Source organism: Octopus bimaculoides, chromosome 3 (assembly GCF_046866305.1).
Source record: "Octopus bimaculoides isolate indiv1 chromosome 3, ASM4686630v1, whole genome shotgun sequence".
Taxonomy (NCBI): domain Eukaryota; kingdom Metazoa; phylum Mollusca; class Cephalopoda; order Octopoda; family Octopodidae; genus Octopus; species Octopus bimaculoides.
Window position 1 is genome coordinate 76252340 of NC_142930.1, and position 17500 is coordinate 76269839.

Here is a 17500-nt window from a genome sequence, read left to right on the forward strand (position 1 = left end):
AATGCTCATATCCATTGCCAACAATTGGAGTGTTTGGATGCTGCTCTGAAGAAGAAAAAGCCCTGCTTTGGTGAATTGTAATGGAGTGGTGTTTCATCATGATAATGCACAGCCCCACTTAGCAAAGTTTACATCAGACAAAATCAAAGAACTTAGCTGGGAAAAAAATCCCTCACCCACTTTATTCCCTGGACCTTGTTCCTTCAGATTACCATTTCTTTCAAAGCTTACAGAATCATTTAGATGGATTAGTATTCAAACTGAGCTCTCTTCCTTCTTCTCATCAAAACCTAAAGAATTTTTCACCAATGGAATTAAAAAACTGATGAGTGGATAGAAGGAAGTCATCAATAATGATAGGAATTATATACAGGATTAAATATTAATAAAATGTAAAGTTAAATCACTTTTTTCCTTATCCAAAATTCAGACATTACTTATGGGCTGACCTGATATGTATATGTGTGTTTCAAAACATAAGGAGTTTAGTCTTGATGTGTTGCCAGGAATGTGATAATTCTATTACCTCACATATGACTGGCTTTGAAAAATAGGAAATAGGCTGAAAATATTTGTGTTTCGAAAATTTTATGGTTTACATAAGTCATTATTTTAGGATGATTGTTAATTAAGGTGTCCTTAGCTGCTACTTTTGTACATCTGTACTGCTATTCTACTTCCCATGTAAAATTTAGCTTTGGTAAGAGTTTCACCAATTTAGAGTGGTGTGTTTTATTGCTTCCAGTGTATAATGATTACGACTATGTAGGGAGTTTGATGATTATAGCGTGGGAGTAAGGCCAAAATAAATTTTAGTGCAATTAGATGCTTGTACATTACGTAAGTACAATATATATTTAACCAAGCAATTAGAGTTTAAAAGGCAAGCAGAATTGTTAACCATGATACAAATATATTATAAAGCATAATAGTATGATTAGCTTCTTTGCATCTGTTTTGATTAGTTTGTTAATAAGATTAATTTAGTTGAAGCAGAATGATTTGAGTAAACTTAGCTACAGAACAAAATTTTAGTGGAACCTATCATCATCATTTCTATGTCCATTTTTCATGTTAGCACCAATGAGCAGTCAACCAATTTCTTCACACATGCAGATTTTGAGTATATGTGTATCACAAGCCCTCTAGTATGTAGAGCTGAATGTGCATATGAGTGGCAATATTGTCAATGCAATGCACATATCTAGAAGGATGTATATAGGTCTTTATAGTGGATAATTTCAGAATTGTAGCTAATTGCAGAGGATATAGAAAAGGCTGTGAAGGATGTCATAATGCTAGTTATTAGATGGAGATTTTTTGTATCCAGGATAGGGTAGGAGAAGAAGTTACATGTTGGAAAAATTTATAAGTTTGAAATATCTTAGAGTGTTAAAAGTTTTGTGCTTGCAGGAGAAGATTATCACAAGGTTGCAGTATAATAGATGGGTTTTAAAGAAGAGAATTTCATAGGATTCAGTAGGGTAAAGTTGACATTGTTTGTTTGATTGGTATAGTTGTGCTTAGGACTAATTTCCAATTATTTTTGAACTTCAGTGTTCATATATGTTTTTTCCCTCTTTAGGTTGCAAGAAATATGTCTGTGGGAATTGTATTATATCAGGTCATCCCATAAGTTCTGTCCAAATTTTGAATAAAGAAAACAAGTGATCAACTGTGATATTTAATTGAAATTTAATCATCAATGTAAAAATCTTTTGGTTTCAATGCAAAGAACTCTGAAATGTCAGTTTCGACCTCCTCCTAGCTTGTGAAAGTTATGTCCCCCAAATGATTCTGTAAACTATGAAACAAATGGTAGTCTTAAGGAGTGAGGTCAGGAGAATAAAGTGGATGAGGAATTTTTTCCCAACCAAGCTCTTCGATCTTCTGTGATGTGATCTTTGCAGTGTGGGGTCGCGTATTGTCCTGATGAAACACCACTCCTTTCTGATTCACTAAAGCGGGTCTTTTTTTCTTCAAAGCTTGGTTCAAGTGCTCTAATTGCTTACAGTAGACTTGAGCATTGATTGTTGCATTAGGTGGTAACAATTCAGAGTGAATTACTCCTTTGCAATCCCACCAGATAGAGAGAAGAACCTTTTTTTCCCATGAAGTTCCCTTCTTGGTTGTGGTTGAGCTTTTCCTTTTTACCAAGCCATTGTTTACAACATTTAACATTTCGATAGAAGATCCAATTTCGTCACCAGTCACAAGTCTATCCAAAAAGGATGAAATGAGTTCACGAGAATGGAGAGAAGAGCAGATGTCAACTCGGGATTTATGGCTGCTTTCAGACAATTCATGAGGCACCCATTTTCCAAGTTTAGGAACCTTTCCAAGTTGTTGAAGATGACGATGAACAATTGTATGGCTTGAACTAAGCTTTATTGCCAATTCTTCAACTGATAATGCAGGATTTTCTTGAAGTAATGCCTCAATGAGCTTATCATCTAACTCAACTGGACATCCTGTTCGATCTTCATCTTCAGGGCTGAAATCTCTGCTTCTGAATTTTGCAAACCATCTGCAAGTTCTTTCATTCAAGCATTCTTTCCCATAAACTGAGTGTATGTTTCGAGTTGCTTCAGCTGCAGAGTTACCTTTTCTGTACTCATAAAGCATTATGTACCTCAAATGCTCTTTGGATACTTCCATGTTAGAAAGGGTTTTAATCAAAGAAATTTTAATTTTATTATTCTGTAAAATAATATGTAATTAGTTTAAATGTACACAAATGCATAAAAATAATTTTCAATTCCATTAGACATTCTAAAATACTATTAAATTTCATTCAAATTTAAAAAAGGTAAAATTGAACAGAACTTAAGGGATGACCTGATATTTTGAACTGTTTGCTGTTGGTCCATATATGTGTGGCTGGGGTTGGTGTTGTAGTGTTCATAATCCCTGTTGTGCTAAAGATAATGTTGCTTGTGAGACAAGATGAATGGGGTGTTGAAGTTGCAATAGATAGGGCCAAGTGTATGTTGTCATGGCAATAACTGCTCAGAGGCCTGTGCAAACTTGCAGAAAGTGTATGAAGAAGAGTGTCTGAGCCAAGTGTACAAGTGGTTCAGATGTTTCCAAGATGGCCAAAAAAATGTCGATATTGACAAACGTTCTGGGAGACCCACAACCAGCAGAACTGAGAAAAACATCACAGATATGTGTGCAGCTGTGAGGGAAAATTGTCGAATTACCATCCATGAGTTATCAGAGGATGTGCAAATTAGTTATGGTTCAGTTCAGTCCATTATCACTGAAGATTTATGTATGAGACGTGTGTCTGCCCAGTTTGTGCCAAAACTACTTTCAGCAGACCAAAAAAACATGACACTCAGGTTTCAGTTGCACAAGATCTCCTTGATTGTGTCGAGAACGATGAAAACTTTTTGAAAACTTTGTGTAGGCCTCTAAGCAGGTATTGCCATGCCCTTGGCAAAATTTGATGCAGATTCTCTGCTCAACTTTCTCTGTCATGGTCAATGGAACGATCACATGCTACATGTTCCTTCCAAGCACTGCTGTAAACAGTGGGAGTGAGCTAGAATATTAAAACTTAGTGTGCATGCCCAGAAGAGTTCAAGGTCAATCTGTGCCAGGCAACTTTATTCTGCTTGCTTTAGCTTCATAACTATGGCAACAGTTTGGATACTTACTGATCAGACCAGACATTGGGTCATCCCATAAATAATGCAGTTTTTTTAATACTTCTTTTATATTTCAAAATTAAGATAAGCAGAGTTCTTTTTTAATCTAAAATCTACTATCCTTCATTTTCTACAATGCTTTTCTATCTGTCTAGTAAACTTGCAAGGCCCCTCTTCCAAAATTCACTAGCCTCTGATGAAAAATACTCCTCCAGTACTGTTCTGACCTCATCTACAGAATTCATATTCTTTCCATCCAAATGATTTTGAAGACTGCAGAATAAATGATAATCAGATGAGGCAATGTCCAGTGAACATGGTGAATGGGGCATCATTTCCCATTCAAACTGCTCCAGTCTTTTGGAAAGTCATCCTCACTGTATGTGGCCAAGTATTATCCTGATGGAAGAACACATTTCATCTTCAAACCCAAGATGGTTGTTTTTCTTCTAGTGCTGACTTAAGTTGCTCAAGCTGCTTACAGTAGATCTTCTTTGTTATCTTTAGGTTTAGGTTTAAAAGTTTAAAGTGGATTAAACATTTCATATCCCTCCAAACAGATAATAACACATTACATGGGTTAAAACCTTCTTTAGCCTGAGGGTGCCGGTGTTTCTCCTTTCCCTACCCACTGTCTTTGGCACTTGACATTTTTATAGAGAACCCATTTCACATCACTAGTCACTATTCAGTCCAAAAATAGGTCCATTCGTAAGACATAAAAGCAAAGAAGAGTACACATTCACTCTCTGCATACAATTAGACTCAGAGAGTTTGTGAGGAACCCATTGACCCAATTTGCTGACTTTTCCAATGGCACGTAGGTGTCGATGGATAGTTGAATGGACAAATCCAAGCTTCTCTGCTAGTTCCTCAACAGTTAAAGTGGGATTTTGTTCCACCAGGATTTACAGGACGTCCTTATGAAGCTCTACGGATCTTCCAGGACAAGGCTTGTCTTCTAGGCTGTAGTTTCCAGCTCAGAATTTCTGGAACCACTGTTGACACTGGCTTACACTTACTGTCCAATCCCCATATACTGCATTAATATTCCTCGCACTTCCCATTGCGTTGTTGTCTTTATTGAACTCATAAAGCAAAATATGCCAAATATGCTCCTTTGTCACTTCCATTATAGCTTTGAAAAACTAACTGTTAAAATCGAACTGCACTCTTCAAAACTAGCACTAAGAATAAGGACAAGGTAAAATTACTACCTGCTTTTATAACAAGTTGATGCAGGTAGTTTATCCCATCCCCTTCTGGCTTTTAGTTCATGCAATTGAAAAAGTTGCATTATTTATGGGGTGACCCAGTATATATGTATGTATGTATATATACATATATATATATATATAATCATCATCATCACCATCATCATCATTTAATGTTCATTTTCCATGCTGGCATGGGTTGGATGGTTCAACTGGGGTCTGGGGAACCAGGAGGCTGCACCAGGCTCCAATCTGATCTGGCAGTGTTTCTACAGCTGGATGCCCTTTCTAACGCCAACCATTCTGAGAATGTAGTGGGTGCTTTTTACATGCAGGGATTTAGTTCACAGGTGTTCTAAACAATTTGGTATGCTAGGTAAGTGCTGTAACAGATTACTAGTGCTCCAAGGTTATAGCCGAGGTGGTAGTTATGGAACCATTGCAGATTTCCAATGCAACAGGTATATAATTGTTAAAGAGGACAAAAAGCATCAAGGCAAGGCAAACATCTCAAGTCGTATACAATATTATTTGCCTTGCCTTAATATTTGTTGTCCTCTTTAACAATTATATATATATATATATATATATATATATATTCATTTTTTTTCTTTTACTTGTTTCAGTCATTTTGAATGCAGCTATGCTGGAGCAACACCTTTAGTCAAGCGAAACAATTCCAAGACTTATTCTTTGTAAGCCTAGTACTTATTCTATCAAACATTTTTGCCGAACCGCTAAGTTATGAGGACGTAAACACACCAACATCGGTTGTCATGCGATGGTGGTGGTGGTGAGGACAAATACAGACACACAAATATGTACATACATCATCATCATCATCATCATCCTCATCGTCGTTTAACGTGCGCTTTCCATGCTAGCATGGGTTGGACGATTTGACTGAGGACTGGTGAAACCAGATGGCTACACCAGGCTCCAATCTGATTTGGCAGAGTTTCTATAGCTGGATGCCCTTCAACCACTCCGAGAGTGTAGTGGGTACTTTTATGTGCCACCGGCACGAAGGCCAGTCAGGCGCTCAAAATGGTGTATTTTACGTGCCACTCGCACAGGAGCCAGTTCGGCGGCACTGGCAATGATCTCGCTCAAATGTCTTTACACATGCCATCCGGCACAAGTGCCTGGAAAGTGATGCTGGGCACAAGTGCCATGACGATTTTGCTTTTGCTTGCCCCAACAGGTCTTCGCAAGCCGAGTTTCATGTCCAATGAAGGAGACGATGTTGGTATGGGTGCCAGTCGTCGAATTTAATTCGATTTCGATTTCACTTGCCTCAACAGGTCTTCACAAGTGAAGTTTAGTGTCCAATGAAGGAAGGCATGCATATGTGGACTGGCTGAGGCCTTAGATTTAGGTCTCACTTGGTTTGCCAGGTCTTCTCACACACAGCATATTTCCAGAGGTCTCGGTCAGAAGACATCGCCTCGGTGAGGCCCAATGTTCGAAGGTCGTGCTTCACCACCTCATCCCAGGTCTTCCTGGGCCTACCTCTTCCACAGGTTCCCTCAACTGCTAGGGTGTGGCACTTTTTCACACAGCTATCCTCATCCATTCTCGCTACATGACCATACCAGCGCAATCGTCTCTCTTGCACACCACAACTGATGTTTCGTAAGTTCAACATTTCTCTCAAGGTACTAATACTCTGAATAGTATGCACACTGACATTACACATCCATCGGAGCATACTGGCTTCATTCCTCGCGAGCCTACATATGTCCTCAGCAGTCACAGCCCATGTTTCACTGCCATGAAGCATGGCTGTTCATACACATGCGTCATACAGTACTGCCTTTTACTCTGAGTGAGAGGCCCCTTGTCACCAGCAGAGGTAAGAGCTCCCTCAACTTTGCCCAGGCTATTCTTATTCTAGCAGCTACACTTTCAGCGCACCCTCCCCCACTACTAACTTGGTCACCGAGATAGCGGAAGCTATCAACTACATCTAGTTTTTCTCCCAGGAATGTTTTCTGCACATTTACAGTGTTTATTGCTCCTGATCTGCTACATACAAAAACTAACTTCCTAGTTAACCTTCCTTTGATATTGCTGCACCTCTTATGTGTCCATAGCTTGCACTGGGTGCATCTTATAGAGTTTCTACTTACGCCTTTTCTACAGATTGAGCAGGGCCATCTACCTGAAGGGGTTTGTGCTTTGTCTACCTTCCTACTTATTAGGACTTTGGTTTTAGCTAGGTTGACTCTAAGGCCCTTCGATTCTAGTCCTTGCTTCCACACCTGAAACTTCTCCTCTAGTTCTGATAGTGACTCAGCAATTAGTGCAAGGTCATCAGCATAGAGGAGCTCCCAGGGGCATCCTGTCTTGAATTCCTCTGTTATTGCCTGGAGGACTATGATAAATAGGAGGGGGCTGAGGACTGAACCTTGGTGGACTCCTACCTCTACCCGGAATTCTTCACTGTACTTGTTGCCAACCCTCACCTTACTGACAGTGTCTCGCACAGCTCTCACTAACCATTCTTCTATCCCTAGTTTCCTCATTGACCACCAGATAAGGGATTGGGGGACCCTGTCAAAGGCTTTCTCCATGTCAACGAAAGCCAGGTACTGAGGTTTATCTTTGGCTAGGTATTTCTCCTGCAGCTGTCTTACCAGAAATATAGCATCAGTGGTGCTTTTCCCTGGCAGAAACCCAAACTGCATCTCATCTAAACTGACTCTCTCCCTAATTAGTTGGGCTATGACCCTCTCAGTGACTTTCATTACCTGATCTAACAACTTGATACCTTTGTAATTATTTGTATCTAAAGCCTCACCTTTACCTTTGTAGCAGTTGACTATGGTGCTGCTACACCAGTCATTGGGTATCACTCCTTCATGTATCACCTGGTTAACAATACGGGTGACTAGGCTATAGCCGACACTGCCAAATATTTTGAGCATCTCTGCAGTGATTCTTGAAGGGCCGGGGGCTTTCCCTGTCTTCATACTCTTAATAGCTTTATCTACCATGGTACTGTCAACTCGAATCGCTGGTCCCTCTGTTGGGTCGACATTCGGCAGACTCTTTTTCTCCCATTCATTCTCTTTATTGAGCAACTTTTCGTAGTGGCGTCTCCATACCTCTTTCTTTGCAGCCTCGTTTAGTGCAAGCATACCATCATCCATGCGAACACATTTCTCTCCAACGACATCACAATTCTCTCTCACACACTGTCTTGCAACACGAAATACTTCAAGTCTTTGGTCCTCACGGCACAGAACATTGGCAAATTTTTTCTTATCTGTTTCCCTTCTGGCTAAATAAACCTGTCGCTTAGCTTCCCTTCTGGCAGTCTGATACAATTCCCTGCTACCATCGTTCTTTCAGTCCCTCCAAGCCTGTTTCTTTTGTCTAATAGCCGTGTCAACAACATTGTTCCACCACCACGTTATTTTGGGTCGAGAGGGGACTTTGCACTATCCACAGATCTGGTCAGTAGCCCTCAACAGGTTGTCCTGTAGAAACGTCCAGTTGTCTTTTACTTCCCCTTCTATTTCATCAAAGGCCTCAAGTAATAAGTCTCTAACGGGCTTCTTTCAGCTTTCATCTACCAAATCTACTCACAAGATTTTGGTTGGCTCGAGGCTATAGTAGAAGACACATTCCCAAGGTGCTACGCAGTGGGACTGAACCCGGAACCATGCGGTTGGGAAGCAAGTTTATTACCACACAGCCACTCCTGTACCTATATATATAACTAGCAGAGATACCAGGCCTTGCTTGGGATTAAAATGTCATAGTCTTTTTTATTGTTTTACTTGTTTCAGTTATGTGACTGCAGCCATGCTGGAGCACCACTGTTAGTTGAACAAATCGACCACAGGATTTATTCTTTGTAAGCCAAGTACTTATTCTATCGGTGTCTGTTACCAAACTGCTAAGTTATGTGAATGTAAACACAGCAACATTGGTTGTCAAGCAATGGTGGGGGTACAAACACAGACACAGACACACGTATACATACATAATATATATATACAACAGTCCTCTTTCAGTTTCCATGTACCAAATTCACTCAGAATGCTTTGGTCGGCCTGTGGCTATAATATATATACCTATCCATGTATGTATATATATATATATATATATATATATATATATATATATATATATATATATAGAGAGAGAGAGAGAGAGAGAGAGAGAGAGAGAGAGAGAAAGAGAGAATTCAAGCTGTAATTATTGCCAAAGGCAGTCCTACCCCATATTAAAATAAATTTGTTTGAAATTTTAAGGTGTTTCAATTATTTTGTCCAACCCCTGTTATGGCTGTGTTTGCACCCCCACCATTGCTTGACAACTGATGTTGCTGTGTTTACCTTCCCATAACTTAGCGGTTTGGTAAAAGACAGCGATAGAATAATTACTAGGCTTACAAAGAATAAATCCTGTAGTCGATTTGTTCAACCAGCATAGATCTATCATTCGCCATGATAGATCACTAGCCACTACACATTCTTTATCTCTATCCCTGTTTCTGTCTGTGGAAGAGCGTAGGCTTGAAATGTTAAAGACTTTTTCACTTCCAGAAAGTTAAACTAATACATCTGTTTGTTGTCTACACCACCTGTCATCGCCTTTTGTTTTTTGTGAATTCTCCCTATATATATATATAATCATAAATATACAGGGATTAGCTGTTGACGATTCCCTGCCCTATATATCTATCTATCTATCTATATATATATATATATATATATATATATATATATATATATATATATATATATATATACAGAGAGAGAGAGAGAGATACACATACACATGTATACATATATACACGTGTATATAAGTATATATATATATACATGTATATACATATATATTTATATGCATGTATATATTTATATCCATGTATATTTATATGCATGTATGTATGTATGTATGTATGTATGTATGTATATATATATATATATATATATATATATATATATATATATATATATATATATATATATATATATATATATACATACACATACATATATAAATATTATATACATAATTATAGCAAGGGATTGGCTATAAGCATCTCTAGGCTTAAACTTTTGGTTAACCATGCTCATTATCTTTCTTTTACCTATAAGGTTTTTATTTCCGTGCTAACCCCCTGGTAAAATCATTAATGACTTTTACACTTTATTATAATTAATAATTGAAAAATTTACACCTTGATCAAAACTGCATTCAATGCAGAATATGTTTTGATATCCTATACGTGGTTGAAAAAGAGAGATGGGAATTCTATTTTACTGTATATTTCTATGAGTGTGTATATATATATATGCAATACTGTACGAAGTTGCTGCTCATATACATATGTGTAGATACTTGTCAATTTATACTATGGAATATCGTTTGCTAATGAGTGTAGTAGGTATAACTTTTTACCTTAAGCTTGAAACAAGATCTTGTACAGGGTTAACCAAAAGTTTGATTCATTATCTTTCTTTTGCCCGACTACAGCCTGTGTTTTATTTTTCTGAGTTTTTAAGGTGGTAATAGGGTCTTTAGGCATCTATTTTTCTAGTGTGTGGAGAGGCTTATAGCCAATTCTTTGTTATAATTATGTATATAATTATTAAAATATTTGTAAAATTTATCTTTCAGGTTTTTATTTCTAGGCTGACCCCCTGGTAAAATCATTAATGATTTTTACCCTTTATTATAATTAATACATACATGTATATATACATACATATACATATATATATAAATAAATGCACACACACACACACACAAATAAATACATATATACTTATCTCACATTGCAATAGGGAGATGTTATTGTTTCACTTTTGACACGTAATACTGAGATTGCTCCTGGCTCGCATTAGGCAAGAAGTTGAAAATTTTTTTGACCCATAACACTTCATGGACTCTAAGTGAGGCATGTGTAAAGTTTGAATGAAATCGGTTTAGTAGTTCTTGAGTTTTAGTGATGCATACATACAGACACACAGCTAGACAGACACACACACACACATATACTCTCAGTTTTATATATATAGATGTATGTATGTATGGAATCAAGGAGAGAACATTAGGTAAGTGATCACTGGAGAGAGATAAGATGCTGTAACTCCTGGTTGGTACTCTGAATAGATTGGAGCAAGATAAAATTAGGTGCCTTGCTCAAGGATATAATATGCTAATAGTTCAGTATATTTAAATATTTTTCTTTTGAAGAATATATGCTTCTTCATGTCAAAACATATCTTTATCCTAATTTACATAATTTAGAAAGGAATCTCCAATTTTTCTTGAATGAAGTTAAATATAATGAAATTATTAATACAGTGTCATGAGATAAGAAGCAAACGGTTTTTAGAGAGTAAAAGCAGAAAATAGCAACAGTTCTTTCCAAAGAAATAAAAACCAAAACAAAACAATGAAAATAACCAAAGCCAAAACCAAAATGTTAACTAATCGTGTCACTGCATGGCATCACATGGCACTGTTATACCATGTGTAACCCTGTGGCACCCTACCTCATGCTCTAATGTTTTTTCAGTAATTCTATATGTTTTTAAGACAGGTTTCCCTAAATTTTCATCAAAAACCTCTTCAGTGAGTTCTGACACTTTCTGATCAATCATGTGGGTTGACCTGCGTATAGTAGTGTCTCCTCTCCCTTTTTGGACAGTTAACTGACCCCGAGGTAGCACTTGTTGAATAAGTGTCTCAGATTCTGTGGTTGACTGAAGAAGGACAAAGTAGTTTACCATCAACTTAAGTTAATTAAGGATTTGACATGTAAACAAATATCATTGACAACAAAAACAAAAATATATTAGAAAATAAGGAAAATCACCATGAAACTTTAGCTTTTTGTGGTAAGGAGGATGATCTTTGTATTATCTAAACTTCTGGACAGAGGACAGCTGAATGCCTTGCAGAGTATTTACATTGGTTTAAGTGGGTTGCACTTCACACTCAATATATATTATAAGTGGGGAGAGAACCCCTACTATTCTAGCTCAGAGACCACCTGATCACATGATTTCAACCTTAGGAGGATGATCTGGTGGTCTCTGAGCTAGAATAGTAGGAGTGGGCAGAGGGTCTATCCCCAGTTGCAATATATATCGAGAGCAAAGTACACTTAATAACCAGCTGGAAGCGGTGTTCTCCTGTGGGTGAAAATAGCAGTATCGTCTCTTCTAATAGAATGCCACATGTAGGTGGTGATAAATATTACTTCTAATTTTTATTTTTATTGATGGAACTAGTAGAATGTTGTAAGTTACTTATCACCAAACTTACTCCTTTAATCATACACAGGAGTTTTCAGGGGCTGATGGCTACTGTTAGTCATAGCTAGGTGGAAGACATTAATCAGCCTAAGAGATTTTCTGAAGAGTAAAAGGTAAATTGTGAATTTTGTCCTTTACCAAAAAGATATTTATTTTCTGTTGTCTGGACTGTAATACAGACACACATTTATTCAAATATAGGCAAAAAGTATTAGTTTAGTTCTTTTTAGTTATAATCATAACTTTCCCTATGACACAAATATAAAGCAAATTAAACTACTATTCACCACCACTTTTCAAATAAACAACACTGATGTGTCTGTAGGAAGCAAACAGCAGGCTTCAAAATTAAGAATTCAAATTGGTTTTAGAACTGTGAGAATATATGTGCATGTGTGTATGTTCACTCTTCCAAATTGAGTAAGGCAAAGGACCAAAATATCAATGGCAAAGTTGCAAAATTCCTCTAGATGATATGAAGTGACAAGCAGGTCTTTTTCCATTCTAAGTTTTTCTGCACTGACTTAAAGTTAGCTTAAACCTTCATCCTTTTGAGGGAGAGTAATTCTAGTTGGATGGGAAGCTTGTCAGATATTAGTAATACCAACTATCTCTTCTTTCAGTCGTGCTGCTGAGGAAAGAAAAGCCTATCCCTGCTTGTTTCTGAACACAAGTTCTTTGAATTATTAGTAATGTAGAATATTTGAGGCAGGTGTGGTACATAGTGGCATTGGTTAGAAGAGGATCTAAAATTAGAAATCCATAAAACTTAAGAGATGCAGTTTGTTAAAAATGTTGACTATTTGTCTGGAGGAGAAGCACTTGGTTAGAAGTGTGTGAAAACATACAACAGTAGCTGGAAGTGGTGGTTAATTGATTAATCTTAATTTTTTTAATCATGTTAATGAACAAAGTAGATATGATGAACTCCTCAATGTCATCACACTCAGCAGGAAGATGAAAAAGAAATTTTGGCTCACCATGTGATTACCATCACCATTCTGAGTACTGCTAGACTCTTCTGAAGAATCAGCATCTATAATAGAAACGCACAAATACATCTCAGTGGCTACTAATTGTTTTAGAGCAATAAAGCATGAAAAATTTCGGTGACAATTGTGATGGTGATGATAATGAGTAATTTACAAGTTATATGCTAGAACTACAATGTTTTAGCTGAATCATGCAAAATAACCATTCTTCATGCAATGCACAACTTATGATCTATCACTTACCTCAAATTGCAATCAAGCATTCTAGTTAACAAGATTTCAAGTGACTTTGCTGAATCATAATACTCAGCCCCAAATTTCTTTCTGTAGAAAAGTAGTCATATTTGCTATCCATTCATTCATTCATTCAGTTCTCATTGTGCCTTGTGACACTTCAGGTGATAGTAAGATCATTCTACCTTCTAACACTGAAAGTGTCCTTGACAGCTTGTTCCATTGTTAACCTTCTGCTTTTAAGATCTTTTGTTATTATTCTCCACAATGTTTCCTTTGGTCAGCCACATCTTTTACTAAAAATTTTGCTTTACACAACAATTATTTGATTTTGACTATAAGTTTTACTTTTACTTTTTAGTTTGGAAGAGTTCTAATCTAGTTTTTTAATTGTTAGAGTTATTATAGACAATAAAACTAAGTTGCACTACATGTAGTGGCAACAAATCTAGAGTATTTGTGTAAAAGAAACTAAAATCAATTGAAAACAAATTGGGTCACTTTCAATATAATTACAAAAAAACTAAGTAAATTCTATAGTAAGAGACAAACCAAGTACAGTGGTTTTCAACTAGTGTACCATGAGATTCTATATGGTATATCACAAAACAATTTAATGGTACAGCTGAAAAATTATGGAAATAAGGAAAACAGGGTCTAAAATCTCAAATGGTAATGTAGCAGACATAAGTTTAAAATAAGAGGCCACAAGGCTGCACAACTTCTGCTGAATTTTGACTTCTATATTACATAAGAAAATAATAACTAAATTCACTTTCACTTTGTTTAATTAAGATCTGATGAATATCATTGGTGTATGCCTATTTTTCATTTTTTGTTCAGAACAAATGTAATCCATATACTTACAAATAATTCTTATAAAAAACGTTTGAGCTAAATTATATTTCATATATGGTAATGAATGAAACAAGTGAATAATTACTGCAGCTAATCATGACATTCAGTTTGTTTCCATAATAAATAAGTTAAAACAACGAGCTTTTTATTTTTTGGATCAGAATTCTTCTCAGTGAGATGCAGTGAAAATTGTTTATCCAGTGCCTTCTACAATGAAAAAAATTATTAAGAGAAAAAATGACAGACGACAGTAAACACTTATCAAAAAATACTACAAAAGGGCAAAAGTTCACCATCACTGTGAACAGTAATTAATCTTCTCTCTTTGCTCTTTTGCGCCACATGAGCTCAACTTCCCTTCCTTCCTCTCCTCTCTTTATCTGACACCTACCTCCTTTCTTCACTCCTACCCACCTCTCTTCGTTTATACCCCCTCCATCCACACTCCACTCCACCCCCACATCCTCACCTTAAACCCACACTGCCACCCACACCACCCCACACTACACACACTAGCACTGACCACTTCCCAGCACCCACACCACCATCCACACACCCATACATTACAGATGCACACATCCACATGTCAAAGTCACTAGCCCCTATCCACATGCACACACTCTCACATACACATGCACCTTCGTTTTGGGATCACCAGTACTTTATTATCTCCCCTTCTTCCTAGCTCTTCTGTCCAACTACCTTTTCCCAACCAGTCATCATGATTGATCACTAAATCCACAAGTTTTTCTATTCTCTCTCAGTTTATTTCCTCGTGTTCCTTTCTGCTGAAGAGTGTAGGCTTGAAATGTAAAAGACTTTTTCACTTTCCCGAGTGTCAAACTAATACACCTGCTTGTTGTTTATACACCTGTCTTCATCTTTTGTTTTTCTGTAAATTTCAACAATTGATTAACCAAGCCCATTATGTATAGTTTGAGGTGAAAAAATGTCCAATGAACCAATGGTATCAAGTAAATTAAAAAGACATTTTACTACTAAGCATTTGCATCTACAGGATAGAGATCTTAATTCTTTCAAAGACTCAAAGCGATATAAAATATTTGAGAAAATAACTGTCCGAAAGGGCTCAAATCACTTCAATTGCTAGTTTGTAAACGAATTGTTAAAACCATGTTGAAAGAAAAAGATGAAGATACTAACAATATTCCACTTTCAAGTGATATGATACATATGAGAATTTTAGATTTATCTGAAGATATTGATAAAAAATATCCAGAAAAATTTCAGGAAGCTAAATTTGTATTAATACCTGATGAATCCACAGGTAATAGTGCGTTATTAATGGTGATGAAATAATCAATCAGTATTTATGTAGTAAAGAAATGCCAACAAATACAAGAAGTCAAGCTATTTGGAATATTTCAACTGGTTATCTTGAAACAAATGAATTTAACTTAGAAATCATGTATTGGCATTGGTACTGATGGTGCATGATATATAACTGGCTCTGTTAAAAGTTTTTGTATCACTCATAGAAAAAAAATCCAAATCTTCTTTGTACTCATTGTTTTTTATATACAGAGTTTCTAGTTTCAAAAATATTTCAAGAAGAGTTCAAGTCAGTGTTAAATCATAGTTGGAATCATCAGTTATATTAAAAGTAGACTGTTGAAGTGAAGAATATTTAAACAGCTATACAAAGAAATGGACTCTCAGCACTTGTTGATTACTTCTGCATACAGAAAGAAGACCCTTAGCTTTCTAAAGGCAAAATGCTCACTTTCATTCATGAACTACAAAAAGAATTAATAGCATTTTTTGATAGAGAAACATGAAAGACTATAAACATCTTCGATGTTTGTTACATATTTACTCAGCTTAATGTTGTGAACAGCAATATGCAAGGTAAAAATGAAACAATTCTGACGTTCATAGGCAAGATGGTTGCTTTCAAAAAGAAAATTATTATTTAGAAAAACAGAGCAAAATTGTGTAAGTTTAATGTTTCCTTTAATGCATATAAACTGCATCATTAACTACTATTGTAATTAATCATCTGACAATGCTGAAAGGAAAAAAAAATGTCCCTTATTGAACACAGAAAAATACAATATTTGAAATCTCTACATAGGTGAAATAAACATCAGAGATGCTTTGCCCTATGCAGAAACTGCAGGAGATATTCAGAGGTTTTGCAAGCTCTTCTAAATCCATTGCAATGCTGAAAATTCTTCTGTATTGTTAGCAGGTATTTCAGGGTTATAAGTGTTTTGCCCCTTAGCCTGTATGCTTTACCTGAGTGGAGTAGCGAGGACTGAGCTAGACTTCATTTACTGAAGGGTTCCATTTGCAGTCACTTATCAACCATAGTAATCTTGAGAGCTAGTTTCAGCTACCATGCCTATTTCTTTGATGACATTCTTCAGTTGTGATGGTTCAAGACCTATCTTCTGCAGGAAATAGTGCACAGATATAGATGGAAAGCCAAAGCAGCTAACTTCAATGAGGAATGAGACTGCATGCCAGCCCTTGATAAAGGCTGACTAAATCCTGAAAAGAGGAACTGGAAACCATTTTGCATGTTTAAAATAAAGCACTTGGAGATACTTATTAATACATTTTGAATTTGAATTCAAAAGGAATACCTCACAAAGCCTTATTAGTTTTGCTTACAATTTCCAACTTCTTATTTGTGTGAATTAGGATTTTCAACTCTAAATAACATCAAGAATGAGAAGTGAGAGAGGCTCCACTGCATTGATGAAGTAAAGGAATGTTTATCACATATATGTCCAAACATTGAAGGAATAGCACAAAAACATCAGGAAGAGGTTTCCTATTAATCAACCTGCATATGTAGATACTACAATAGAGTACATACATAACTGTTTCTTTTAACACTATAATTTTATGCCACAACTTTAAGATGACATTTTTAAGGTAATTTTTAATTTTGGCATCAAATATGCTATGACATTTTTATCTACATTTTAGAGTACCACTGGTAGAAAAAAAAGGTTGAGACTCACTGGTCTAGTATAACATTATTTACATGCAGATAAAGTTAAAATATAAACAATTTTTTAAAAAGCCAAAGAAATTAAAATGCCAGTTAATATGAAGGCAATTACATACCAGCATATGCAATATCTATGGTGGAAAGTGGATTGACTTTGTATTTTGGGTCTTGACTCAAAATATTTTGAGATAATTCATTAGCTCTCTCAATCACAGCCTTTGCCTTCAGGGTGTCAGCTTCTAAAGATTTCATTCTGCAAGGGGTGTTAATATGGTGGGTA

At 36.3% G+C, this 17500-nt stretch overlaps 1 protein-coding gene across 2 annotated transcripts in view; it reads right to left on the reverse strand.

Moving 5' to 3' along the window:
* The window catches only part of LOC106871622 (protein scribble homolog), a 772291-nt gene that overhangs the window by 11342 nt on the left and 743449 nt on the right, over nucleotides 1-17500 (reverse strand). Inside the window, exons 37-39 of one of the 2 annotated variants that reach the window (XM_089349239.1) lie at nucleotides 17337-17473; nucleotides 13134-13189; nucleotides 11389-11598 (exon numbers count right to left, since the gene is read on the reverse strand). In XM_089349239.1, coding sequence (XP_089205365.1) covers nucleotides 11389-11598; nucleotides 13134-13189; nucleotides 17337-17473 — 403 coding nt within the window. The remainder of the gene's footprint in view (nucleotides 1-11388; nucleotides 11599-13133; nucleotides 13190-17336; nucleotides 17474-17500) is intronic. The other variant, XR_016241095.1, reaches the window with a different exon arrangement.